The sequence below is a fragment of the Pocillopora damicornis genome, chromosome 3 (assembly GCF_964200805.1).
Source record: "Pocillopora damicornis chromosome 3, jaPocDami1.2, whole genome shotgun sequence".
In the NCBI taxonomy this organism is placed as follows: Eukaryota; Metazoa; Cnidaria; class Anthozoa; order Scleractinia; family Pocilloporidae; genus Pocillopora; species Pocillopora damicornis.
The window spans coordinates 3507045-3533522 of record NC_142672.1 but is presented as its reverse complement, the minus strand read 5'-3'; the positions used below and the strand labels follow the sequence as shown (position 1 = coordinate 3533522).

Genomic DNA, 26478 nt, shown 5'->3' with positions numbered 1-26478 from the left:
CTTTCAGTCCTCTTGGTGAATCAAGGCCTACTGAAATATTTTGAACTCAAACATTTGGTTCTGGAGTCTACACAGTATTTCCTAGTTCAGCTAAGAACCTTTGCAATGACTAACCCCTCCACGTCAAATGGTGCCAGCAAATAGCTCCATTTTGACATTTAATTCAGTGTAAATGAAACTAGGGCTCAGTTTAAGGCTTCATGGATTATACCAGAGAGTTTGCTGGATTTCTTCATGGTGCACTTGCAGTGACCTTTTGCTTTGCATTGTCAAGAATGTGACAACACCCTGGGATCCAAGGGAACAGGGGAGGGGACTGGAGAGCTTGTAAAGACTGTACTTTTATCACACTTATCAGGGGAGAAACATATCTAAATTTAACCAATGGCACCCTGAAGAAAATTGTATATTTAACACTACATTTTTTTTTAATTGTCAAGAATGATACCTGTATGTTTGTTTAATTTTATTTAAAAAGCTCAAAATCTATTCACTAGACAAAGTAGAATATTGGTGAGCCATTGAACGACATTAGCATTAGATAGCAACTCTACTTCTCTTTCCTTTATTGATTTATAAGATAAGCAGGTGGATGTGATGAACATCCTCTAAACGGAAACTCTGATTTTAAATGATGTGGCTTTCAATGATTCACACACAAAAAATAGAGTAGCAAAGCCCCTTGGAGTGACCAAGTAGTAATTTCTCCTTACAGTATCAATACATTTTCCTGAACAAAGTTGTTGAGAAGAGAGAAATGCATCAACTTGTGGATAATGTACAATTTGATACCAAATTCTCAGAGCCAAAATTGTAAGAAATGTATGACATACAGTGAGGAAAAGAGATATTGGGATCTTAGGAGTGAAAGGGTTTGCATTCATGCTGAGGTTTTTAAAGAGGAAAATTCATCTGGTAGATACTGTGATGGAATGGATTTCTATCATATTTGCATCTGTATAATAATCTTGCATGGCAAGAAAAATTAAGTATGCTGTGTATGAAAATATTTTTGATGTGTCCATAACAATGCCCTCAGCCTATTACTTTTCACAGCCCCTATTTATAAGTTGACCAACTGCTACCAAGTGTAAAACATTCTGTCACAGTTGGGTTCCAAGGGTCTGAAACCTTAAGATTACTGAGGATTTCACTGCTTCCTATTCATCCTTTTTAAGAATGTAAACTGAAATGCTCATGATTTTTCCAAATTATAAGCAATCCTTCTGTTGACCAAGTCTGAGATATTAGGAAAGTGGTGAGATCCCTCACTGCTCTAGGGACATTTCAGCTTGGAAAACCAACCCTGAGATTTTAATCCATATAATTTTGTTCACAACAATAAAAAATTTTAACTGTCTTCTAGTCTAGAAATCATTATTTATTAGCTAATTTCATTTGCTGAGAGATGTCTGCTGTCTTCTCAACTCAACCTCTTCCCAAGCTCCTGCCAAAGTAGGTTGTATGTTCCCAAAGGGAAAAATTTGTAGTTCCAAGCCCTCTCTAAAAACTTGATTGGAGATTAGCATCTTGTGTGCAGGAATTCCAGCCAAGTTTTATATTATTGTCTGTTTACTTGACTGTCATTTTTGAGAGCAACAAGCTTTATTTGATACTTCTTCAGCTTCCTTTGGTCGTACAAGAGTGCTTCTTCCAGATGGAGGGTCAACTTGTTCTTGAGGTAGATTGCGAGCTGAACAAGAGAAAATTATATTCAAGCTACAGGAGTTTTCTCAATTAAATGGAATGGAAAAATACTGAGGTGAGGTGAGAAAATACCCTCTTAAAAAAGTAGATAATGTCTAACAAGCAACTCTTCAGGTGGAAATTCTTCAGTGAACAAAGAGGTGCTCATTGACTAAGACTTGATAGGCTCCTTAACTGATATCAGTGAATAACTTCAAGGACAAGGCCTTCCTGTTCCATAAAATGTTAATCAGTGCACCCTTCCTCAAGATTTACACCCAGAAATGTCAAATAACAGCTCCATACCCAGGAATTAAGAGAAAAGCAAGAGAACTCAATCAACCTACATAGCTCTTCAAAGAGCCAATGTACATTCTTGTTTGTTCGAGCACTTGTTTCCACAAATATTGCCTCTTCACTGTTAGCAAATTCTTCTGCTTCTTCCTCAAGCACCTTAATGGAAGATGAAAATTAACATCTTAAGAATTGACAATGTATGGCAGACAGTGAAAAAAATTACCAAATTGTGAGTGAAAGGGTAAGCAGTCCCAAAGGCAGAGGCTGCAGCCACATTATAACTACATTTTTGATGTAAACTTCCTGACCTGAAAGGCCTCAACTTAGAGTTTCTTAGCCATACCAGAGTAATTCCAGCCATTTCTCAGATTTAATGAGCCAAACATTTCTGTCAGCTATAGCTAAGCAAAAAGATGAGACAACACAACCCAGGAGGTTTGCACACAAATTAGAGGAGCTGATTAGTAGCACAAGCCAGGATAAAAAAAGCATTGCAAATCAAAGTACCTCTTGACTTTACAGTAATTAATATCTGACCTCTCTTTGATCAGCCTTATCACACTTATTTCCTGCAATGGCTATAAGAATATCAGGGGGGCCATATCTTTTTAGCTCCTTGATCCAGCTTTTTAATGCATGAAATGAACTCTGGAATGCAACATACAAATATTTAAAACTCTGTCTAACAAAGTTCATAATAAAATCAGTTAGGTTGTATGATAGTATAATATCTCTCAGTATGTGCAGTATGATAAGTCAAGTTTGTGAGCCCTTGTTGGGGTGTATGCTTAAGAAGAAAGATAACTTTGATTGTTCTTTTCAGATGGACTTCAGTCAGATTCAGATGAAACAAGTACCTTAATCGCAGTTCTCTACTTGTAATTATCTGATACCCTCCACAGTTTCCAAGTTAAAGATTATGTTAAGATTGAAAAGTATCTTAGATCTATTCAGTAATCAGGCCCCCAGCTGTACATAGCACTTCTGCATAAGAGTTTCTTCACCCCTAAGTATATTTGCGGCCTTAAACAAAGTGAGGCTACCAGAGGTCCATGAGATGTCTGGTGATTGTTATCTGGTTGAGAACCCTCAGAGATCTCTTGCTGGCTGACTTTGCTCAAGAACTTGAACTTTCTTGCCAGTGCAGAAACACTCATGCTAAGGTGCCTGCTTATAGGTTATCTTGAATTTAAAATTTTTCATCTCACACATTTCCATATTGCATCTTTCATTTTCTTTGATTCTTTCCTCACTTATTTCAGTTTCATATGTCAATTTTAAATCACCACTTGTAAATAATCCTGAATCATATATATATTCTGCAACAATTACAGCTTTGCAGCATACTTTAAGCATCATCTAACCCTTACTATGTACTAGAGAATTTCCAATCAAGCACATTCTGACCAACAAATGTTCATACTTACATCACTTGTTATGTCATAAACTAAAATGGCAGCAGCAGCATCTCTGTAATACAGTGGAGCCAAACTTTTGAACTGAACGATAAGACAAACATACACAACAGTAAATAAAATAATATTATAACATAAAAAATTTAAGAATGAGTAAATGCTTGTTTATCCCATTATAGTTTAAATGTTATGACTCTCAAGATCTCATTAGTAATTCTCCTTACTGTCTGCCATACAATTCTCATAAAGTTAGTACAGAGAATTTGGGATTTGATCAACTAATGATCCCCAAATTGATATTTTCTTTTATTCTCATCACTTGCCTGCTTGATATTGCAATAAGATTGTGAGAAGGGGTTCTGTCTTGGTTACTCATAGGAGTTAAAGGATTAAAGGTTTTGAGATTTAAAATTATGATTACTAGTGAGTAAATTGGTTATAGTTGCAGATGAATGGCCTCTAAAAGGTTTTACATCTCTGAGTTTTCTAACTGAAAATATTACTAACAGTGACTCAGTGTGAGATAGTCTTCTGATATAATCACATGATATCCCTAAGTTCACAGTAAAACACATTTGTTTACAGACATGTCTAGGCAAGGAGTGTCAGGGTCGTGGCTCTATTACTCTTGATACAAATTTCACCATCTTCATCACTATTTTGTTGCATTAAATTGGTGATATTACACCAATAACAGAATGAAAAAAATGAGTCTCAACAGAAGGAAAATCAAGCTTACAACAAGAATAAAATTAAACAGTCACACAATCCAAAATACATGTAATAACCAAATAGGCAAACAGTACTGTATGGTTTTTCTCTCCTACCCTTTCCTGTCCAGCCGTGTCCCAAATATTGAATTTAAATGCTTGTTCTCCCACAAGCAACATTTTGGTCATAAAGGCTGCCCTGTGAAATACAAAGAAAGCACGGATTTAAGCAAATGAGGAGGGAAGGATTGATAACATATACTTAAATGAATAACTGTTATCATTCATAAAGGTCTTTCATTTACAAGTTAGACTAGTACTGCCTGCAAAATAGAAACCTCACAGGGATTAATTATGCCTACACTTCTGTTACCAGGTTTCTTAGAGACTTTAAGAGCAGATCACCAAATGCATAATGCATATGGTTTACAATTCAAACTCCAAAAATTGACACCCCTTTGTGAGGTTTGGGGATACTTCCCAAAAATTTTTTTGGCAAATTTAATTTGAGCCTCTGAAAGACTAATTTACTCTTACTCTCCTGATGATAACTCATTTGGTAAAAGGTAAATCCATTTTTGAAAAGATTAACAAGTGTACGTCCAACAAAATATTTTGTAGAAACTTGTGTGAAATGGGACAACAGCCTTTAAGAAAATTTTCAGGCAGAAATATCTCCACAGTAATTTTCACAATGCATTTAAAAAAAGTAGGTCACTGAGAAATCAAAACAGTCATCATGCATCAATTTCTTTGTTAAAAACAATGTTAAAAAAAGCCAGATAATAATAATGATAATAATAATAATTATAATCATTATTGTTATTATTAATCAGAATAATAATAGTAGAGACTTATTTTCCAGCTCCATCATCAGGTTTTACAGGGCGAAAGAAAACGAAATTAAAAAAAAGAAAACTAATGAAAAAAAAAATTGACCAGTAGCAGAGAGCAGGACTTGCACACAGGAATACAGATTAAAAGCCTATTGCCACCTATCTGCCATTCTACACCTCCCCCCCCCCACTGGTTTTTGAAAAATTATGTTTAGGCATATCCCTTTGACCCCAAGAAGGGACTAGCATCTCATTTCTCCTTACAATATCACCACTGAATCATACATTAAGGTCATGAGAATAAAGGAAATGATCATTGAAAAAGAAGCTCTTGATTGTTACACAAATTCTCCTTGTCAGTACCTTAAGAAATGTAAAGAGAACAGTTAGGGAAATCTGTACTGATGATAGGGTATGAGGTGTTACGCTGTTTGCATGACTTTGTAGGAAAGCTGCAGTTGTACTCATCACATGTATAGTACAAGCACCTTTGTAAGAGATGACTAAACTTGTTCCCTTTTAATCTTAAAATATTTTGCATAGTTTTATCTTCTAACTTTTGATATGTATTTTTATCAAATGAATATACACATTTATCTGTTTATGATGGTCAGCTGAGCGTTTTCGACCAACAAATGATTACATATCAAAGATACTAACAATTAACTATAAACCGGTTGAGCAAATATTAATCAAGATAGTATTTATAGGACACCACAAGTTATTAACGATTCGATAGGAATTCGTGGTTGATGCAGAGTTCAGGGTTGGAGAAGCTAAATCACAGAAATATCTTTTAACATCTTACTTGTGTTTGTTTATTAATTACTCTGCGGATTACATTTTAATAATACGTTCCCTACTTTACTTGGGACGAAATGATTAAAAATGTTATAAACAATGAAAGAGCTTCCTACAATCAACACTATACCAACCCAATGGTAGGCATTGAGGCAGCATTGAAAGCGTCCGATACGAAACGATGAACCAAACACGACTTTCCCACACCAGCATCCTGCAGAAAAACACATTAAATTCACCAACCAACAGACAAAATTAACCTTTACGTAATGAGTGTGACAACTATACAATTTCATTGATCCGAAAGCTCGAATTTTCTTTCAATATGTCCCTCGACTTACCCCAAGAAGGCAGAGTTTTATTTCTCTGATGGCCCCTCCAGGACCACTGTAGGTTCGATGCATGATCCGAAACAATCGATATCTGTATGTCGTCTTTGTCAACAGCTCATTTTCCTTTCCAAGTCAGCAACACTTCGATGCTTTGCATTAATATCTCACAAGGAGGAAGAACCTTTCGTGGGAGCTGGGAAGGACTATGTGTCGTCTTGCATTGTGGGATTGTGGTGATTTTTAATATGGCGGCAAAACGAGATAAGGTAATTCTCCATAAACGTCAAATGTCTTTCTTCGCAGTTTGTACCTTTTTACTACTTAGTTAACTTGAGATATATTTTTACATCACAGCATACGACGCTTAACTGGAAACCTGTTCAAAGGAAGCCATTGTAAGTGGGAAACAGCAATTTATCTCGTTGCTATGTTAGTGTTTCCGTCACGCAAAATTTATTGTACACAAAATGCAATTTGCAAAATAATTTTTGTAATATTAAGGTTGTGTCTGCTTTGCTTCAGATTAATGTAGTGTATGCGTTTTTCTTTATTTAAAAGTGACAATAGCCGCGTTATCCGATTCAAGTGCTCACTTCAGAACACCATTATAGATGTACTTCGCTCAAAGGGTTGGACTGAAGTGCGAGAGTAAGTTATTCTTCATATTTATGTTAAATATACATTGCATTTACCGGTACCTGTAGTTTGACGGTACATCATTTCGGGTAGATATTTAGCTCTTATGCTTGGTGCAAAATTTCCTGGTCTTCATGGTAACGAGTGCCTTTGCAGAGGTACTAGAAAATATACGACTTTGCAATTTGCATTCAATACCCCAGCCACGTCAAAGAAGTGTAGTTAAAATTCTTTGTTAGAAAGTCCCAGGAATCCCATAGTTACCATTACCCTTTGTAGTTTGTTAGTTACTTAACTTCAAGTCCTCGTCATACATCTATGCACTTTACGCCTTGGCAAAAGAACACCATTACTTTCTGTGGGTTACTGGGTGGTCAAGCTGCCCTCATGTCTAGCCTCTGTCCCTCATTTCCCTTTCTACAGTTTTCCTCCAAGTTTCCTGAGGAGGACCACTCTATCATTGCTGTTGGGTGTCTATGGAAGGGCAACTCTGGGCTGGGCTGATTGGGGCATTTGGAGAACATGGTCAATCCATCTGCATCACCAGAATTGCTGAGTGATGGGTTTTGTACCCACAGTTTTGTGCAGCTCAGTGTCAGAGATAATGTTAGGCAAAAAAGATTAAAAGAATTCTTTGCAGGCATCAGTTCTTGAAATTATCCTTTGTACTCTGTCACAGTTCTTTGCTCCACCTCACTGTCACATCCCCCTCTCCTCCTTCTTTTCTAAGCTCATTATCTGTAGACATGTTTGAACTTAATATTCTTTTCATGAACAGGGAAGGTGAATGGGATTTTTACTGGTGTGATGTTGGCTGGATGAGGGAATACTTTGACCATACTTATATGGATGAACATGTCAAGATCTGCCATTTTAGGAATCATTATGAGGTGAACAATTAGTTACAATTATAACTACTGCATTATTAGGAATTACTGCTAGTCGAGTAATTTAAGATTTCTCTGTGAAAACTTGTGGAGTGTTAGTAGTTCTGAGTTCTTTTGACTGCCCTAATAATTCCTATGATCTCATTAGTAATTTTCCTTACTGTCTGCTGTACAATTCTTGTGACATTAGCTTGGAGAATTAGGTATTGGATCAACTTATAATGACCCCCAATTGGTATTCTTCATTATTCTCATCACTTGTCTACTTAAAATTATATTGATATTGTGCAGAGAAATTCTGGCTAATGGCCACTTATGAGAGTTAAAGAGACATTGAGACTTAATATCTAAACATATTACTATTGATATTTTTCCTGTGGAAAGTAATTTTTCCCACAAAGCAACTAGAAGGCTTTTCATGGGTAATTCACTCTAATTCACACAAAAAAAGTGATGTCAAAATTTTATGACACCCCAGCAATGACCAATTTTCATCAAGACAATGGCAGATATACATGATATTTAATTACTTCTCATCAATGACAGTTGACACGGAAGAATCTCATGGCAAAGAATCTTAAAAGACTGAAGAAACAGCTTGAGAGAGAATATGGGAAACTGGAAGCTGCCAAGTATCCTTTTTGATGTGAAATTTTTTTTTCTTGAAAAGTTGTGTCAATTAGTGCTTTGTACTGTGCTTTTAGCATCTAGAGAGAGACTGAGTTTAATAGATGTGCACAATGGTATGACAGTAATTTGAGTGGATATAGTTGACTCTGGATAGTTAAAATGATGAAACTGTAAAAACAAGTTTCTCTACTGTATCTGTAATTACAAAATTACAAGGGTAGCCTTTGTAGGAATCTCATTGGGAACCACAGAATCATTGCTCTCTTATATAGATTTTACTAGATATTTCAACATTTGTAGTCTTTTTGGAATTCGAATAATAGTAGCCTTTCATTATACAAAAAGCTGCATTTCTACAAACTGATTACCAAGAGTTGCAGGAGTTTTTTACTTCTTACTTTCTTAATTTTTGATAATGTTGTATGACTGTGTAAAAATTTTAGTAGAATATGTCCATACTTTTTAGTTCTTAACTGCAACTAGGTGTGACTTTTTCCCAACAACATTTGAGCTTCCTGTAAGTTTTAAGTCTTTTTATGTTTTATGTTGGTACTAATTGCAATGATCTTTTCATGGCTATTCAGTGAATGATTTAATTTTGACAGAAATTTTTAATGTATTATTTTCAGATCAAATGTCTTGTAAATAGTCTCAGCTTATTAAAAGCTTAGTTCTTTCCATTTTATGTGTGATGGTCTGGTGGTGAATGTGGTTAATTAGCACTCTGTGTTGTGTTTTTGGGCGAGCCACTCTCACATTGCTTCTTCCCACTGAAGAGTATATTTAACAAATAGATTCCAAGTTGCCATGCATCTGTTCAGTGATAGATCACAGATGACATCAAAATGTGGTAAGAACAAAAAAGTGGCACACAAGGCACAGCTGAACAGACGCACAGCAACTTGGAATCTATTTGTTTTATATAATAAAGAATTAAAATATACGGGTAAAAAGTTTTAATGACGACACCATCTATACGTCTGTCCTCCAATAGATCATAAGTGAGAACCAATCAGAATGCTTGCATAACTGAGCGTATTATATAATTTGGTATTTTAAACCTTTCTTGGATATAGGAGATATAATTGTTGTAGTGTTACCTGTGATGCACTAGCGTAGACCCTGACCAAACAGAAAATCAAAATGAATACTAAATGCCACATGGAAAAAAAACCAACCAAACAAACAGACAAATAACCTCTAGCCATGATTGGAGCTTCCACTGAACTGATTTGACCCTCTTTGAATTTCTTTGCTCTGACTTACTCTGATTGGCTATCATTTTAGATGGAGTATCACATATTTGTAGAAGAATTTAAGAGAAACCCTGGTACAACATGGATCATGAAGCCTGTAAGTTTAAGTGTTATTAAATGTATCCTGATTTATTCTTTCATAGTTTCTGTTGGTTCTAGAGACTGTGAGGGGTTGGACTCAGGAGTGAAAGTCAATTAATATGTGGTGCAATCTCCTGCATAACAATAATTCTGAAAAGTGCTTCAGTGTCCATTAGAGAGGCTGAGAATTTGTCAAATTTAGTATAAGTCACATCAGAATTGAGTGAGGAGGTGTTTGTGAGTCATGTTGTATGTTCACTTTTTGAAAGCTGATTGATCAGGTTTGCAGTGTTTTTTAACCACATCACTTAAAAATTAATTTATTTGTGTCACTCCAGGTAGGGAAGTCTCAAGGAAAGGGAATCTTCTTGTTTAGAAGGTTAAAAGATATCATGGACTGGAGGAAGGTTTACTATTATTACTTATGCAAAATTATTAAGAAGTATCAGAGAACAGTTAGAGATAGACCTCCTGTAAAAGCCACATCTATACAACAGCCACATACAATGGCCATTTTTTTCACTGTAGCATCACTGAGTGACAAACAGACTTATTGCAAAATGATTCAAAATTAGCTCACGCAGGAAAAGCAGATAGTCACTTACAACTTAAAGAGAGAACCAATTGTGTATAGTCCTAAAACTGAACATAGTAAAGTGATGGACTTACTCATTTTGTTTTCATTTTTCAAACATTTTTACTTGGCCTGGACATCAATCTTTGGCTTTCTTATTAATGTGTTCTGAGTATGCAACATGTACTGTACATGCTGTCAGTAATAAGCATTTTCTTCATTTAGTGATTTCAAAATTTTTACTTTGTTGAGACTTTTATTTCTGATCAATTGCTTTGTTCTTTTATTTTAGGAAGACCCTTATCGAGCAGCCATGTCAGATGAAAGGGTGAGTTAAGGTGGTTAATTTTTTTTAGCTTCACTTCTCTTTGCCTTTTGCAGTAGTCTGGCTGACCATCATAGTGCCACTGGTGAGTCGTTTGACCCATTTACTCCTTTCCTTGTGACTTTATGGCAATTATAGGGTTTGATACTAAGACTCAAACCAGTGTTAACCTCCCATCATTTTTATTTCTCCCTCTCTTTCTCTTTCCCTTCTGATCCTTCAACTACCAAGATCTGATTGGTAATTTTCCTATCTAGCTGCTACACATATACTCATAAATTAGTAATAAGAATTTGGTGTTAGATCATCAAGATAAAAACTTCCTGATAAGTTTGAACATTTGCATAATCTGTTTGCTGGATAGCATTCGGTTATTATAGGAAGAAGTTGAATGTTAATCACTTCTGGGAGGTAAAGGGTTAATATAATTTTGATGAGGGTTTTATTTATTTAGTGAAATAACATTGCTGATTATAATTATGAATTTCCTGTTTTACTCTGACTTCAGAAAGATGAAAAAGAACCACCAGAGGCATATATTGTTCAGCGTTATGTTGAGGATCCTTATTTAATTGGGGGTAAGTGAGTAATTACATTTTAACACATTATTGCAATGGTTTCAATAACTGAATGAGTCATGTACTTCAGTTCTTTGAACTGATGCCATTCACAAAACTGTATTTTTCTTGTTTTACTGTTCTCTGGCAAATGACTTCCTAAGTAAGGAAGCCCTTGTTATTAGGAACTGATTTAGTTTTAATTATTTGTTTTTTGTCTCTTGTTACAGGTAGAAAGTTTGATTTAAGAGTGTATGTTCTAGTGACATCAGTGAGTATTTCTTGATCAGGTTGTAATTTCTGTATGAACGTAGTACAGAGGAACCTGGCAACCCATGCCAAGCTACTTTGTCTCTTGCTCTGTCTGATAATTTGATGAAACTTAAAACCAACTTGCAAGAGATATCAACCAAATTCATCTCAAACCCAGAGTCTCCTTGGCTATGTGCAAGTGTTCACACAATGAGCTGAAGCATGCACTGAGCAAGAGCAAACTATGGTGTAGACATGCCCACGATGCAGTTGGCCATGCATGCTAAAAGTAGTTCTGTCTGATGGTAGCACGCCAACTTTTCTTGGATTGATGGGTTACAGCATACTATTAGTTTTTATAGGTATGGGACAGTGCTGCATTCACCTTGCATGCCACAAGCTCCTCTATAGTAAACTTAATGTTTTAGAGACATTAAAATATCTGAAGTGTAACATTCAGTAACTCTATAATAGTAAGTGATTAGTGTCTTGTACGGCCCCCTTCCATGTAAAAAATAATGTAAGTTATACTCTTACATCATCCTGATGGTGACATAACTCCATAGTTTGTAGAGGGGACCTTCTACTAATTAGGATTTATCATTTCCAGAGAAGTAGTACGAATTTAACAAAGAATGTTTTTCTCCTGGCAGTATGCCCCCATGTGTGCGTGGCTGTACAGAGAAGGATTTGCAAGATTTTCAAATACAAGATTCTCTTTGGACTCAATAGATGACACTTGTATCCTTTTCCTGTCAATCCGAGGTGTGAAAGATGGGCATGGAAGACACATATAGCCCTGCTGCATTGTTTACAGAATTAGCAGAGACAAGCAAAAATGAAACTAAAGGCTTTAGACTTAGAGTGTTTATAGAGGAAAACAAAGCACAAATCTCTAGATCTATGAACATCTTTTAAATGTCAATTGTTTCAAATATGATTGTAAAGTTTGATATTAATGAGTTTGATGCCTACCCTTCTCCTCCCAATTTAGTGTGTGAGACATTCATTTTGTTACCCTTTCACAAGCTTAGCTGATGAAAATCCTTGACTTTTAAACACCAGATGTGCATCTCACCAATGTTGCTATTCAGAAAACTGCTCCAGATTATGATGCTGAAAAGGTAGGGGTGATAGAAGATGCAATCATGCAATAGTGTAAGAGAGGTTTAGTGGAAAGCTTAAACCACAAGCAGAATGACATAAAAATGGAATGTTATCAGTAACAGTGTTTTTACACCTAGTTGAGTAGAAATTGATTCACTGATTTGCATATTGGAAACAGAGGGAAGAAAACATAGTGTGGGTCTGATATGAACTGGCTTTTTGAGAGTCATGATCTAGAGAATTTTTCTGTTGTTGAGTGCATTCCATTGATGTTGCTTGTTTGAGTGAGCAATCCACTAATCTTTAATGAACTTTCAATTGACTATTTCCAGGGCTGCAAGTGGTCTCTACAACAGCTTAGGAGGTATCTTGTGGCCAAGCATGGTTTGGAAAAGGTTAGAAAAGGGAGCTAGAAATAAATTTTGGCTGACCTAAGTGTATATGTCAAAGTTTATGTAATGTTCTTAAAGGGTCTAAGAAGTACTAAGCAATTGTACCTGGTTTTATTGTCCATGTTCATGTACCTTGTGTAACGTAATTGTTTAATGTCTGAGGGATACAGAAATTATTGTATTAAAAGTTTGTTACCATAATTCTAGAGACAATATCTAATTTATTTGATCTATAACACCTTTTCTTAGGTTGAGACTTTGGTTAGGGACATGGATAACATCTACATTAAAAGTATACAAGCTGTTCAAAAAATTATGATCAATGATAAACACTGTTTTGAGTTGTATCCTTTGAGTATAACAGATTACAGTATTTATAATGTGCATCGTGGGTTAATGGAAGCTCCTTAGATAGCCAAGTGACTTGCGGGAAATCCAAGGATTGCCTTTACCAAAAGTGTTTCATGTAGTTGATGACACTGTTTACATAACAATTCCTCCTCTTATAATAGATGTTTTTTGGTGGTGTTTCTTCCTTAACATGGACTAGATATGGTTATGATATTCTAGTAGATTCTAAACTAAAACCGTAAGTTCATTTTAAATTATGCTTATAAGGAACCACTTACCCTTCTCATCCTAATGTCAGTAGACATATTCTCCATACTGTTCTCCATATGTATCCTAAGGTTCTGACAAAGAGAATTTGTTTAACAATCAAGAGCTTCTTTAGTTGACCATTCCCTTTATTCTTATAACCTTAATGTGTGATTCAGGGGTGTTATTGTTAGGAGAAATTGGATGCTAGTCACTCTTAGGGTCAAAGGGTTAAAATTGTGTACCACAGACCTTTTTCATGACACTGGGTATTATTTCAGGTGTTGTCTAGACAACCAACATAGCTCCTCATAAATTTCTCATCAGCATCTTTGAGGTACCTCACAACTTTCACAGACTTAACACCCTCCATTAAACATAGGCCAAATTCTATAGATGATGTAATGAGAATTTAATCTTTGTAGCTGGTTGATTGAAGTGAATGCATCACCATCACTGACTGCAAGCAGTCAATCTGACTATGAACTCAAGTGTCGTCTGCTGGAGGATATGTTGCACATTGTAGACATGGAAAATAGGTACAATCTGCAATGTTTTTTGTCACAGTCAACGTCTTTAGAGTTTAGTTGATAAATAAGTGGTAATTGTGGGTTTCTGAGTAGTTCTTGTCCTGGTTTTGCATATGATTTTTGTCTTAAACTACTGAATGGACTGGAAAATTGAAAAAAAATACTCATGTTATGATAATTTTGTGTTATACTGTAGTCTGTCATTTAAAAGTTTGAATACCACAAACAGGTTCACTGTCAGATGGTGTGAACATCAACAAGTTAGACTGGATTGTTTATTTGTTGTTATAAGAACTGAGAAAATTTTAAAAGGATCAAATACAGTTTATTAGCATTTAATTTAGCAGTGTTCTTAGTGGAATTAGTTTGGGTGCTGTTGTTTGATCTTGATGTCACATTTAAACCTAACATTATCTAACATTTATACACCTTATGTGTATTTTTTCACATTGAGACTGACAGGGAGAGAGAAACGTGTAGGAGGTTTTGACTTGATGTGGAATGATGGACCAGTCTACATGGATGATACCAGTGGAGCAGATTGTATTCCAAATCCTCCATACCCTACAAATACTTTCTTAGGTGAGATTTCATGCTACTTTTGTTTAGAAGCACTTTGCAAATAAACAGTATAAAATAACAAAGTTGAAATCTGACCACCGAGTCACTAGGGACTAGGAGTATAGTGAAACTTGCCTCTGTGCTGCGAGAGATGCTGTATTATGAGAACTTATCACAAAGCTAATTTGTTTCCAGAAGTCCCCTGCAGTAAAATTGTCAGGTATATTCCTCCTTGGCCATCTGACCCAAATTTCTGCACTTCAAAACTTTGTAAACTACAGTCATAATAATTTCTCATAAACTTCAGGATGTGACAACAGTGATCGTGACAAACAACTGAAGCAAGTGTTCAAGAATGCCCAGGCCATCAAGAAGACGTGATAACGAATAACAGCTAGAATAGCCTGCTATCAGTGGTTAACACATTTAATACAAGCGAGGTGTAAGAAAATCCACAATCAAGTCCCCTTTTTAAGTCTTCAGAATTGTTCTTTATCATAGGCGTCAGTTCTTCCAAGGTTGTTACAGTAGTATATGTACATAGTAAACAAATTTTGTAAAGCAGAATGAGAGGGGTGTTGTAAATGTCACATTTCTAAATCGAATGAAGAAATTGTATGAAAATGAAAAATTAGATAAGTTAGTTATTTATTTTCAGTGTGGATGGGTATTGTTAAACATCTATTTCTGTTGTCAACCAACTCCAATAAACTGATAATCCATACATGGATCCATCTTTGCTTAAAAATGGTGAATATTTATTGCTGCTCTTTCACCTGAAGGAAATATCAAAAATAAAAGTCAGGCAATATTAACATAAGTAAGGCAAGACTCAGTTTGTAGTGTTCCGTGTGTAATCCAATAGTCTTGACTTTCTCAGCAATCTGGCACCAGTGCCCTTATGGTCACAAAATCATATCTTGCATTTTCTTCCATGGTGTTGGCAGGATTTTCGTTGGAGATATTCCACACTTAGTGCTACCTTTTTTGACAAACAGGGGTCACTTGCATCCCAGTTCTTGCCCCCCTCCTTCAAAGGTATACCTTTGCTGTTTTGAATAACTGAAGATTTGTATCTTGTGCTATTCTTCAGCATTGAATGACTTGTTTATAGAGCATAGTCTGTGTGTAAGGTAGTAGTGCAGCCATTTCTGCCCCTCCTTTGAGGGATCATGGCTCCAGACTCTGCAAATCATCTTTTGTCAGAGCAGTTAAGTCAAATCCCTTCACCTCTGGTAATCCTGAATAAGAAGGAATACTACCATGTTACTAAAAATCATAAGGTGGCATATTTCTTTTCTCAATAAATCTGCAAATAGGACAAGCTGCTTCTTAGATGACTAAAGCAGCTTCAAAATTGCCAGAAGACCCTTGCTAGTGGCCAGTACACTGTAATACAGATCAAGCAATCAGACCAGATTGAGCACTAGCATGGGTCTTAGTATTGTGCTCTTGGATGAGACATTACTTTCAAAGTGCCTTCCAGTACAATCAATGCTCTAATGAATTCCTCTCTACTGACTTCCATCAAATGAACTGGTGCACTATCAGGGAAACCTGATGAAGTTCTGAGGGCAACCTGGAACAGACAAGCATCCCATTCTTGGGGAGTGGCAATACTTGTAATCACTTCATGCTACAGAAACAGAGAGATCCCCAGGCTGGATGGGCCACTTGACTTAGAAAAAGACTTTACCTTTTCTTTCTTTACCTAAACTGATGTGATGGACTGGCATCCACTCATCAAAGACTAACAATACTCCTGGCCCCAGTTGTTTGAAGGTTGGATAATGTAATCCAACTGATAACTTGCTACCCTCTGGATAAGTGTCAACAGATTGTACTTCACTATCCACAGATAGGGATTTATCCAGTAGATAGCATTATCTAGCCTTTGCAGAACTGGGGCCTTATCACGCCATGCTGCTGACAACAGTGATGAGTCACATACATCATAAAACTTAATCTTAGTCTAGCCACCTTATCATCTGCCAAAATGAGAAACAGTACTGTTACTACTGAATACAACAACAATAAGTCTACAAACCCTCCAGTTCATGGAGCTTTGAAACTTTTGGCTTCAAGTCTTTCCTTAGCCTGCTTATTTCCTCTTCTAAGTTCTTCTGATCTTCATAAAACAGAAGGGGAAAAAATATGTAAGGTTTAAAGTTTGTTTCTTTGGAGAAAAGACTTCTTGATGTAATTGCTTACCTTGCTGCAACATTGCTTGCACATTGGAACTTGGAAGCTTGATGAACATGTTTCCAAAACACACCCAGGGTTTGGATGCTACAATTAAAACAAATGATTTGATCTTTGTTAAATAAACTATTTCTGTTTTTACTTTACTCCTAAATGAGAATATTAAGTATCAAACCCTTCCCAACGATTTGTTTGTATTTAACCACAAGAAACTCATTAAGAGTAATGTCTTATCAGTAAACCATACTTCAGGACCCAAGCCAGTAATCAACTAAATTACTGTACTTCCTTGAATAAGCACCTAGGCACTAGTTCATATTTCTGTTAAAAATGGGGGAGCTAAGTGGAAGGAGGGTGCTTAATCAAGGAGGGGGGGTGTTATTATTTTCCTGTACTGATTCTGTTGTAGAGTAATTTTTAAAGATAAATGGCAATCAAAACAGGTTTCACTTGTATCCGTAATAGTTAAGAAGGTGAGGGAGGAGGGGGTGCTTGTTTGAAATTATGGTCGGGGGGGGGGGTTGACGCTTATTCAGGGGAGGGTGTATGTACAGTAAGTTTGGGTGAAAAGTAATTACACATTGTTACCAACTGACCATTTTTTTAATACAACAGAAAAAGAAGTGATGACCAAAAGTACAAATAATAAAACTTTTTCCCCCAGTTATTGCATACCCCTTTTAGCGTTGTAGTTTTAAGTAATAACTGAGGAGCTGCTCAACAATGACTTTTACAAACTGATATATTTTTGGACCAGTGGCTGTGAATTAAATAAGACCGCAGACCTAAAGAAAAACAGAATTTGAACTTTGCACTTCAAAAACACACCAAGAACAATTGGTTTCTTGTGAGTAAACATTTTTAAAAACCTTTGTTGATAAATGGCCAACAAATAACCATGATGACTGTCCCTCAAAAAGGTAAGTCTGACCACAGACAGGCTGCAATTGATTAAAAGACAGCCAATAAATTTCAACCATTCTTTTTATTTTATTTTGTTTGTTCACCAACATGTGTGCTGTTTTATCCACTGGTTCAGGTCACTGTTTTAGAGAGCCTCGGAAAAGGGTGTATCTGTTAAAATTCACTTGTAAACTAGTTAAGCTTACATGATGCCCCACTTAATCCTCTTTTATCCTCTTTCTTCAGCATTCGAAGAGCTTCTCTGTTTGTATTCCTCTGCTTATCAAGTTCAATTATCTACCAAAACAATAAAAAGAAATTTGTATACATTAACACTGGTATGTCAGCTGTAATTGGAATTTAATTTAATTTTCAAATGCCAGAAAAGTAGTAACCGACCTTTAAGCTCACAAAATGGAGCTTAACCACAGCAGTAGTCGGGTACGAACAAGTTTCAAAAATTAATTTTAAACGTCTAGCAGTATATATATATAGAGAGAGAGCGAAGAGAGAGCGCCGTCTTCCACATTAATCTTTCGCATTCGAAATCTCCCGAATGGCGTAAAAAAATAGTTTTATCCTTATATGTAATTATTTCACTTTGAAATATCTATACCTGTTGTTTATCTTCCATTATTTCTTGAGCGAGCTCTTCTAATTCAGCAAATTTCTGCAATGTTTGAGAGGCAAGTCTTTCCGCCATTTTGAATTGTTTAGTTCCCAAGCCTCCCGCCGGATCACGCATAAAATCACTGGGGAGATTGACGGAGGAACAGGGCGCGAAATTTGTACGAACGAACGAAAATAACAGTTAACAAGCTAAGTCAGGTACAGAGTTATTGTTTGCTAGTCTCTAGCATCCAGGGAGTTAGAAGGAATTAACAAACAACTAGTTAATCTATACTTCTATCAGATTCAGATCAAATCAAAGTTGTTATTTAACTCATATTCAAACCGCTCAAACCAATCGCTCTGACGAAGGGCTAACGCTCGAAACGTCAGCTTTTTTACCCTTTACGGTGGCTAATTTACGTTTTCAACCCAGTTGTTAACACTAAATTACCTGTCATGTTCAAACCGTTTGGCATAACCTTGTATCCCGCCATAATTATTGTTTTGCGGAATTTCATCGCTCCGACCCTTGAATTGCTTATGCGGATGAATCTCCGTATTTCAAACTTGATCCTTTCCTAACGAAAAAAACATTTATATGTCTCTGATCCTGTACCCTGAAGACAATATGGACAGAAAGTTATCCCAGTGTGCAGCTCTGCACCTATCAGCCAGGACTGTGTAGGGCTGATTGCCAGAACATGATTAACGCACATTTCCATCCCACCAACAGTCAGAGATCAGCTTTGGGCTTTCCGTTGAAAACAGATGCAGGTTAGAGTTTAGATTCTCTTGAAATTATCATAATCTAACATATTTGATGACATTTCAGTGCAAACTCTCCACAAAGTGAGGTTAGATGGCATCATGGACATTGAAGCAACTGCAGCAACAAGAAAGTCAATAATTCTTAAGCCAAAACATGTTGGTGATGTTCACGTTGTTCCGGTGAAACACTGTTTTCCATGGTGTAATTGGAAGGAACATGATAAACAACCAACTCCTGCTGAGGTTTCCCCTTTAAGAGTCTTAAAGAGGAAGAGTCATGTATTAATTGGCAATATGAAGGAAAAAGACATTGATGAGCACTGCCAATCAGGAAAAAGAAGGCAATCAGTGAAACTTACAAAGACAATGAAACTTACAAGTTCACCGGCAAGGAATTTGGTTAGAAAACACTCTTCAAGTAACAATGAGCGAGATGCTCTTTGCATGCAGAGAACTGATCAGGAAGTAGAGACCCTGCAAGTAAAGATGCTTAGTACATTAGCAGAGTCTATGGAGGTGGAGCCAGGAAGAACACACTCAAAGGGACCTTCATCAAAAGACTTCCCAAAGACTTCTCAGCAACATGATACAGTGAATTCTGATGTCCAAGGTCTTATTCTAAATGCAGAAAGATCAGAAGACTCTGGTAAACCTTCAAGGCTTGACAAGCAAAAAGCTTTGCAATTTTTGTCCACTCTAAATTTGCAAGAAATTGATAAAAGCGGTATAAAATGTAAGTCTTTATTTGAGACTTACCAGTTTGATAAAGTGGAAAAATCCATTGTTGAGGAAAACTGAACGTTGCTTGTCAAAATATTCAGTGTACTTTCTACTGCCATCTTACCAAACACTCAGTTTGTATCAAACCACAAGATAAATTTATGTTTTATGATCACAATTTTATTGCATTTGTTTTAAGAGTCTTAAAAAAAGAGCAGTGAGAGCTTTGAACCCAGGAGTAGCTGTTGTTCTTTCAATCTGATTGTCCAGGTGGGAGTAGTCCTGATAAGGACTGTTGACAGTTGTAGTGATGATGTTTGCATGCTGACAAGGAAGTCATTATCAAAGTCACTTGTGCTCAGAGCAACTTCAACTCAGTTTGTTTAAATATCAGTCATTTCTACTAGCAACAATCCTTTTCAGGACTGCTCAACCTTGGACAATCAGCCTACTTCATAAATTAAGGGAGAACAGTGACTCAATATAATGAATATATTGTTCAGTTGAAAAGTAGAATAAATATAAAAGGAAAGCATTTTGAAATAGTTTGCTTTCAATTCAAGCTAGTCAAAGACAGCAACACCCAAAGTGACAAAATCCAGGATGTGAAGAGCTGTGTAAAAACACATGAAGTTGGAGTGTAATTAAAAAACCAAAACATGGGATAAGAAAAAAACTTTACTTTCTGAAGGAAATAGATAGTTTTTTGACCATTTCATTTCACCATATAAATATAGTTATAAACAGATAACAAGCTTGAGGTTATTTTCATTATGCATTACAAAATGTTTCCCAGTGAAGAGGGTGTTGCATATTTTCACTTTTATGTTTATCCAGTAACGAATTGTACATTACATTCTAGTACAATGTTAGAATAATTATTTTCAATGGTATTGTACTTAATAAAATAAAAATTAGCATGGAAATAAAGACAAAAGACATTTTGGCAACCTCTAGGAATACCTCCAAGAATAAAGCCATAAAAAGTGTATATGGAACATATAATGTGTATTTGAGGGGTGGTATATGTGAGTGCCATATGGCACAGTCAGATGGGAAAGGGTAAAAATTTTGTTAATTCAAGTAAAAAGTTATGGATTCATTGTGTGATATCTCACACCCTTAGTTTCATCAAGTTTCATGCCAGCCTTTTTCTTGTAATCCTCCTGTTGTCTTTCTCTCATAACTCGCTGCATTTCAAGTAAATCTGCTTTGCTCATTCCTGTATGAACAAACAAAAATTAACCTTAATGTTAATAAGGTTCACCATTTTTTTCTGGATCATCAAATAGATTGCATGTTGCTGTGCATCAGTTGGGTAACAGATCAAAGACAACATTGAAATATGGTGAGAACATCAAAGTGGCTCGTGTGGCACAATTGAGTGTGTCACTGATGTTGTATCACATTTTTTGTTTTCTGTAATCTTTTACTGTACAGACCCACAGCAACACAGAATCTATTTGTTTTTACGATAAAAAAGCAGAATGTTGTTGATGGTGACATCATCTACACATCTGTCTTGTAATAAATGATAAGTAAGACCTAATCAAAATGTGGATAATTAATAAATGTATTTATCTCATCTGAGGTGAGCAACATATTCTTGCTGCCTCACTGCTGGCACGAAGACCCTGCATTTGCTACCACTCTGGCAGGTATTCTAGTCTGAGTAACTCCCTTTCTTCCATTTAGACAGCCACCCATGTCAAATGTTACTGATAGCAGAGCTGTTTCTTTCCTATGTGTCCGGTTTTCTTACCAGGTCTTGTTGGTCCAGAGTGAAGTGATTTATGCCTGATTTCATCATTTTCAATTGAAACCTGTTGCTTTTGTGCTTTCTTCAGAGCCTTAAGCCTTCCTTTTTTCCTCTGTTTGGCTTCCCACTTTTCCAGGTCATAAAATCTACATATCAAGCAGACAAGTGATGAGAATAAAGAAAAATATCAATTAGGGGATTATTAGTTGATCCAATACCAAATTCTCCACACTAACATTAAAAGAATTGTATAGCAGACAGTGAGGAGAATTACTATCGAGATCTTGGGAGTGAAAGGATTAACTAATGTGGTTGAACAAAATCTTGTGATCTGTCAAAGGGCGAAAAAGTGATTTGATTTGATTTACTGGGGGTTAGTCACATTAGGATTCAATATAGTGAATTTTTTTTTTTTACACCAGTAATTGTTGCTTACTTTTTATGTGGTAGTGTTACAGTGTTATAGTCCTCTGCAAAAGTTTCAAACATTTTTTTCATTTCAGATCTGGGAAACACTTCAGGGTTTACTTTCTTGACTTCTTGAAGCCACAAGTAAAATTCTTGTTGTTTGTTGAAAATGTCACTTTCCACCAAGATTCCATATTTGCCATACTTGTCTTGATTGACAGCTGTCTTTGACTTGATTTCTTTTTTTCTTGTTTTCTCTTTCTTTTTCCTTGTTTTCTTGCCCTATGACAAACCAAGCTATGCACTCAGAAAAATAATTTGATTATTTTTATATGAAGGCTGCTTGATAAATATCTTGAGAATCCAAGGAGCCCAGCTCTTTCACTTTGTTTTTAAAATGAATTCAAAGAAGCCAATAAGTAAATATAAGACATGATTTTGGTAGCAAATAACCACATGCAAGAACTTTGGACAAAATATTAGCCCTTTCTGAGATGGCCCAAACCCCAGCCTGGAAGTAATGCTTTCAATGGCCCTTTGACAAAAGCATTTCTTCAGACATTGTGAATCGGCTTGCATGCTAGCTATTAAGATTCTGTTTCAACAGAGTTAGTCCCCTCTACACATGTGTAAAGCCCTTGATGTAATGATTATTCATTATTCTCCTGGGCCCAGTTGTATAAAGGTTGAAAAACACTATCAAACAGATTAATCGGTACCCAGCGGATAAATGACAGCAAAATGGCATTATCCACCGGATAGAGATTTATCCAGCAGATAGTGTTAACTGACCTTCGAACAACCATTGCCTGAGAATTACAGTCATATTCAATAATGGTTTTCCCATGATTTGAGGTGGAGGTTTTTGGAACTTGGAAATGACCAATGAGAAGTGAGCTGTAATGCTTAAGGTACATCAAGACTGATATAAAACTTTTTCAACTCAGCTAAGAATTAAATTAAATCCCTAAATATCCTCAGAATAAACAATGATCTGCACTGTAATGTTATAGGCTCTAGTACCTGTTTTCTCCTGTCTTCTTTCCTCCTGTGTCTTTTCTTTCTTTTCTCTGAGTCAGAAGAATCACCACTTCTGTCTGTTTCTGTCGATGGACTTTTCCTTGACTTTCTTTTCTTCAATTTAGAGGTTCTAGATTTTTTCCTGACATGTAATTTGATTTCTTAATTCAGTATAAAAAAAGCAATGAGTAAAAACATTTTATTGAGAAACTGAAGATGGGGCAAATGTCCACCTTTCGAGTAAAGATGTTATTTTTTGTACTAGTTTTAACAGAACATCTCTTAATCCTTTACCTCCCAAGATCTGATTGTTAATTCTCCCATCTAGCTGTTATACATTTCCTTGTATTTAGTTACAAGAATTTGGTGTTATATCATGATAACAACCTCTGACTGATACGTTTGTGTAATCTCATAACCTGTTTATTGGATAGTGTATAGGTTAATTGTAGGGAGAAGTTACATTTAAATCACTTCTGGAAGTTAAAGGGTTAAAGTTCTACAATTATTCTCTTATATCATGTGAGCTGTGCGAGAAATTATCTTCCTACCTTGCTGGGCTGATGGAACTGCGCGACGATCCTGAACTATCAGAGCTTGTCTCAGAACTTCGACTTCTTTTTCTATGTTTCCTTGGCTCCTGCCATGAACAGGATTATAAATTAAAACAATATACCTCATGCACCACTTGGTACTTGGAAAAGAGTTTCTAAGAAAGGGTCAAAGTTGTAATTTCCGACTGAGAAGTTCTCTGTTTTCTCTGTTTATTTATTGAAGTTTAAACTCTCACAGTTAAGAAAAATGGAAAATCTGCAGAGGCTGCTGTGGCATGATCCCTCAAGACTGTACTTCGGTTAAAAAAGAAGTATTGGCCATACGATAAAATTTAAAGACTTACCTTTCGAGCTGATTCTTTAGAATGCTTGCTCGATCTTTGCGAATGACTTTCTTCCTCCTTGTCCGCCATTAGTTGTGATTGGACGGGAAGGGATGGATCGAGGGAGTTCTTCGAAGGAATACGTTGTGTAATGGTAATGAAACTGTATCAACATGGCTACCTCAAGTGGCGGAAAGGTACACCTTTAAATAATGAGGTTATATTCTAAACGACTAGTTTTTCCTTTTTCACCCAATTCAAAATTTTTTCTTGGTTTTTTTTAGGAAAAAGAGAAAACTTTGAATAACAAATCGACCATATGGGTTGGTAACTTGGACAGGCGACTGAGCGAGTGAGTGAACAGCTTGCCCAGACAACTAAAGCATCTCATAGCTTTTTCAGAAATTACGCTAATATGGTGTTAGAATTCGTTTGTATTACCCTCTCAGCGTGTTAAAAAGCCTGAAAAAATGCATTCCGAAAAAGATACAAAGCTCGAGATTATGACCGGTTTACATGAGTGCTTCTCTAATATTTTGCCGCCAGCCTTTTTTTAGTTGCACCAGGCCTACGAAACACCTTTACTTTGCTGTCTTTGGGTTTGTTCTTTTAAGCTTAGGACGCATGTCTTTATTTGTGTATAATAGATATAACCTCCTGAAAATTCTTCAGCGGTTTGGAGAGATCAAGAACTTTGACCTCCATTTTCATAAATCTGGTGCAAGAGAGGGAGAGCCATCTTACTGCTTTGTTGAGTTCAAAACCTTCCAGGTATGTAGATAGTTGGAAGAGTGTTGCATGTCATTACAACAATACGAGATGAAGAGGACTAGTATTTGAACTTTTTCTGTTTTGGTCTGGCTCTATAAAATTCTCTAGGAAGCAGAAAATGCTCTGCTTGGATTGAATGGCAAACTAGCACTGTCCAAGCCTCTGACCGTAAACTGGGCAAGGAAAAAAACTGGAGAGGCTGTAAGTGGCAAGCAGAGTTGATGTTAGAATTGAGTTATTTAATACCTTCTTAGTAGAGGTCACTGGTTAGGAACCTCATTAGAATAAAGGATTTTGTAGCTGAGTGGGCACTCAGTGAAAGCACACAGAACTCTTTACCATGGCAGATTTACTCAACTCATGGATATGAAAGCAATCTTTGCAGTTATGACTTTCATAAATTCACAGCCATTTACTCAACTCAGTTGTAGACTTCAGCACCATTGTTTTCATCTTTAATTTTTAGCAGATTTACTTACCAGTTATTTAAAAAAACTATGCTTTACCTGGTCTTACTTATCTTTGTGTCTCATTGGTAAAACAAAAGAGAGGAATCTGGGTCAATGTGTTGTGTTCTCCACTCTCACAGAGCCCTTTCTTTACCCTGGACTGTTAGGAACTTGGTGATATCCTGAGGAAGTTGTAATACACCTGGTCCCACGATATATGTTAGACATATCTATATTTATTTTTATGGTGACCTGTCATGTCTTCATACAGGGAAAGAAAGAGAAAGATAAAGTTATAGCAACCACTCCAGGCTCATCACAAAGTTCACTAGATAGGTGAGAGAAGAAAAACAATTGGTAATATTGTATATTTGGTTATCCTTATTCTCTCCTGTTTTAAAATTATCACAACTTGAAAACTGGCTATCAGCACATGCCAAGAACAATATCAATTTTGCTGCTGCTTAAAACAACAAGGTATACACCCTGTTGTTAAGTTGGTGATATTACTAAAGTATTGCATCTATTATGGTCTTAAGACACGACTATCTCCATATGTGATTATTACAGTTTGCAAAATTTCAAAATGTAACATGGATTTTCGATCAACTGTTGATAGCTTCATGGTGTGGGCAGGTTGATGTAATATTCAAAATCTTTTTCCTTCTCTCTCCAGCTGTGACTCCAAGATACAAGCAATTGAGGCTAAGCTCAAACTGATGGAAAGTGGACATGAAAAAGAACCATCTGGCCAAGGAAAACATCCTCTTCTAGTCCAGAGTGAGCAATTAAGGTCTCACCCATACAAGAAGCAAGAAAGACACCACAGAGGAAGAGGAAGACATGCAAGATGACAGTGATCCCTTTTAGACTCTTCCTGTCTTGTTAAACTCTTTAACTCCAAAGATATGATTGCTAATTCTCCCATCTAGCCACTAAACATATCCTTGTAAATTAGTTACAAGAATTTGGTGGTATGTCAAGGTAACAACTTCCACTTAATAAATTTTAGTACTCTCATCACCTGTTTGCAGGACAGTGTATGAATATTGTAGGAATAAGTTACATATTAATTACTTCTGGGAGTTAAAGGTTTAATTCCATGTGGCTGAGAAATAGTTAAACTTTTAACTATAGTGAAATGTTTTGTAAAATGTTGTACAGAGGTTGTTGGGATCATTTTAAAGTATTTAACAGCTTCAAAAAATAACTAGCTGACATTACGGGAATGATGTGGAACAAGACACTGCTATTGAAATTCAGCTCCAAGGTAAAAAGTCTGGGGATTCTGCAAGTGTGTAGGATTGCTTTGATTCACTGATCCAGAAGTTAAAAAATTTACTTGCAGATGTTTTTTAGCTTACTATTTAATGCCTGAGTGCATATAAATTAGAACCCTTTAACTACAATACACGTACAACATACACATACAATTCAATCTAGTAAATATGTAAAAATGTAAATAACATGTTATGACAAAAATGAAATTAGTAATAAATGAAAGGCACAGGTCTAACTGGACAAAGG

The 26478-nt window shown here is 36.1% G+C and overlaps 6 protein-coding genes across 13 annotated transcripts; 3 read left to right on the top strand and 3 right to left on the bottom strand.

Moving 5' to 3' along the window:
- Nucleotides 1–453: 453 nt before the first annotated feature.
- LOC113666186 (ras-related protein Rab-22A) lies at nucleotides 454–6289 on the bottom strand. Its single transcript, XM_027181948.2, has 7 exons — nucleotides 6087–6289; nucleotides 5880–5959; nucleotides 4226–4307; nucleotides 3411–3482; nucleotides 2521–2631; nucleotides 2034–2139; nucleotides 454–1693 (listed from the first exon to the last, which is right to left on the bottom strand). Exons 1-7 carry the CDS (start codon nucleotides 6147–6149, stop codon nucleotides 1584–1586), a joined length of 624 nt encoding a protein of 207 aa, XP_027037749.1. The 5' UTR covers nucleotides 6150–6289; the 3' UTR covers nucleotides 454–1583.
- On the top strand, nucleotides 6173–15210 carry LOC113666177 (putative tubulin polyglutamylase TTLL9). Of its 2 annotated transcripts, none has more exons than XM_027181937.2 (19): nucleotides 6173–6343; nucleotides 6432–6472; nucleotides 6636–6725; nucleotides 7492–7603; nucleotides 8147–8232; nucleotides 8714–8747; nucleotides 9518–9583; nucleotides 9906–9974; nucleotides 10434–10469; nucleotides 10975–11044; nucleotides 11254–11294; nucleotides 11929–12016; nucleotides 12341–12399; nucleotides 12715–12777; nucleotides 13024–13118; nucleotides 13325–13363; nucleotides 13797–13910; nucleotides 14356–14483; nucleotides 14770–15210. In XM_027181937.2, exons 1-19 carry the CDS (start codon nucleotides 6173–6175, stop codon nucleotides 14841–14843), a joined length of 1476 nt encoding a protein of 491 aa, XP_027037738.2. In that variant the 3' UTR covers nucleotides 14844–15210. The 2 variants fall into 2 exon arrangements, with proteins under 2 accessions (XP_027037738.2, XP_089057100.1); XM_089200974.1 differs by having other exon boundaries at nucleotides 6297–6343; nucleotides 7137–7603.
- Nucleotides 14768–18428, bottom strand: LOC113666191 (p53 and DNA damage-regulated protein 1). 3 transcript variants are annotated; one of them, XM_089200981.1, is made up of 5 exons: nucleotides 18184–18428; nucleotides 17774–17864; nucleotides 16674–16751; nucleotides 16510–16585; nucleotides 14768–15703 (listed from the first exon to the last, which is right to left on the bottom strand). In XM_089200981.1, the coding sequence occupies exons 1-4, from the start codon at nucleotides 18310–18312 to the stop codon at nucleotides 16518–16520; spliced, it is 366 nt and encodes a 121-aa protein (XP_089057107.1). In that variant the 5' UTR covers nucleotides 18313–18428; the 3' UTR covers nucleotides 14768–15703; nucleotides 16510–16517. The 3 variants fall into 3 exon arrangements, with proteins under 3 accessions (XP_089057107.1, XP_089057106.1, XP_089057105.1); XM_089200980.1 differs by having other exon boundaries at nucleotides 16510–16590; nucleotides 18184–18410; XM_089200979.1 differs by having other exon boundaries at nucleotides 15199–15703; nucleotides 16510–16594; nucleotides 16675–16751; nucleotides 18184–18422.
- On the top strand, nucleotides 18285–20619 carry LOC113666183 (uncharacterized). Its single transcript, XM_089200975.1, has 2 exons — nucleotides 18285–18395; nucleotides 19012–20619. Exon 2 carries the CDS (start codon nucleotides 19047–19049, stop codon nucleotides 19743–19745), a length of 699 nt encoding a protein of 232 aa, XP_089057101.1. The 5' UTR covers nucleotides 18285–18395; nucleotides 19012–19046; the 3' UTR covers nucleotides 19746–20619.
- Nucleotides 20331–23867, bottom strand: LOC113666180 (uncharacterized). Its single transcript, XM_027181940.2, has 6 exons — nucleotides 23753–23867; nucleotides 23406–23494; nucleotides 22858–22996; nucleotides 21863–22116; nucleotides 21430–21572; nucleotides 20331–20889 (listed from the first exon to the last, which is right to left on the bottom strand). The coding sequence occupies exons 1-6, from the start codon at nucleotides 23819–23821 to the stop codon at nucleotides 20759–20761; spliced, it is 825 nt and encodes a 274-aa protein (XP_027037741.2). The 5' UTR covers nucleotides 23822–23867; the 3' UTR covers nucleotides 20331–20758.
- On the top strand, nucleotides 23850–26478 carry LOC113666187 (putative RNA-binding protein 18). Of its 5 annotated transcripts, XM_027181949.2 has the most exons (6): nucleotides 23850–23928; nucleotides 24016–24083; nucleotides 24379–24502; nucleotides 24611–24703; nucleotides 25223–25287; nucleotides 25628–26478. In XM_027181949.2, exons 1-6 carry the CDS (start codon nucleotides 23905–23907, stop codon nucleotides 25803–25805), a joined length of 552 nt encoding a protein of 183 aa, XP_027037750.2. In that variant the 5' UTR covers nucleotides 23850–23904; the 3' UTR covers nucleotides 25806–26478. The 5 variants fall into 5 exon arrangements, with proteins under 5 accessions (XP_027037750.2, XP_027037751.2, XP_089057104.1 ...); XM_027181950.2 differs by lacking the exon at nucleotides 24611–24703 and having other exon boundaries at nucleotides 23852–23928; XM_089200978.1 differs by lacking the exon at nucleotides 24016–24083 and having other exon boundaries at nucleotides 23884–23948.

Bases quoted from the DNA above. Each gene is read 5' to 3' on its own strand.
- LOC113666180 (XM_027181940.2), bottom strand. From the start codon at position 23,821: ATGGCGGACAAGGAGGAAGAAAGTCATTCGCAAAGATCGAGCAAGCAT. The intron at 22,117-22,857 runs GTACTAGAGCCT...GGTTTGTCATAG, and splicing joins AAGAAGACAGGAGAAAACAG to GGCAAGAAAACAAGGAAAAA. The intron at 21,573-21,862 runs GTAAGCAACAAT...CTTGATATGTAG, and splicing joins GTAACACTACCACATAAAAA to ATTTTATGACCTGGAAAAGT.
- LOC113666191 (XM_089200979.1), bottom strand. From the start codon at position 18,312: ATGCGTGATCCGGCGGGAGGCTTGGGAACTAAACAATTCAAAATGGCG. The intron at 16,752-17,773 runs GTAAGCTTAACT...TTTTAATTGTAG, and splicing joins AGGATTAAGTGGGGCATCAT to CATCCAAACCCTGGGTGTGT. The intron at 15,704-16,509 runs GTTTGTAGACTT...CTTCTTATTCAG, and splicing joins AAAGCTCCATGAACTGGAGG to GATTACCAGAGGTGAAGGGA.
- LOC113666177 (XM_027181937.2), top strand. From the start codon at position 6,173: ATGTCGTCTTTGTCAACAGCTCATTTTCCTTTCCAAGTCAGCAACACT. The intron at 8,748-9,517 runs GTAAGTTTTAAG...CTATCATTTTAG, and splicing joins CAACAACATTTGAGCTTCCT to ATGGAGTATCACATATTTGT. The intron at 11,295-11,928 runs GTGAGTATTTCT...TTCTCCTGGCAG, and splicing joins TGTATGTTCTAGTGACATCA to TATGCCCCCATGTGTGCGTG.
- LOC113666187 (XM_089200976.1), top strand. From the start codon at position 24,248: ATGAGTGCTTCTCTAATATTTTGCCGCCAGCCTTTTTTTAGTTGCACC. The intron at 24,704-25,222 runs GTAAGTGGCAAG...GTCTTCATACAG, and splicing joins GGAAAAAAACTGGAGAGGCT to GGAAAGAAAGAGAAAGATAA. The intron at 25,288-25,627 runs GTGAGAGAAGAA...TTCTCTCTCCAG, and splicing joins TCACAAAGTTCACTAGATAG to CTGTGACTCCAAGATACAAG.
- LOC113666183 (XM_089200975.1), top strand. From the start codon at position 19,047: ATGGACATTGAAGCAACTGCAGCAACAAGAAAGTCAATAATTCTTAAG.
- LOC113666186 (XM_027181948.2), bottom strand. From the start codon at position 6,149: ATGCATCGAACCTACAGTGGTCCTGGAGGGGCCATCAGAGAAATAAAA. The intron at 3,483-4,225 runs GTAGGAGAGAAA...CTTATCGTTCAG, and splicing joins ACACGGCTGGACAGGAAAGG to TTCAAAAGTTTGGCTCCACT. The intron at 2,632-3,410 runs GTAAGTATGAAC...GTTGCATTCCAG, and splicing joins TTTATGACATAACAAGTGAT to AGTTCATTTCATGCATTAAA.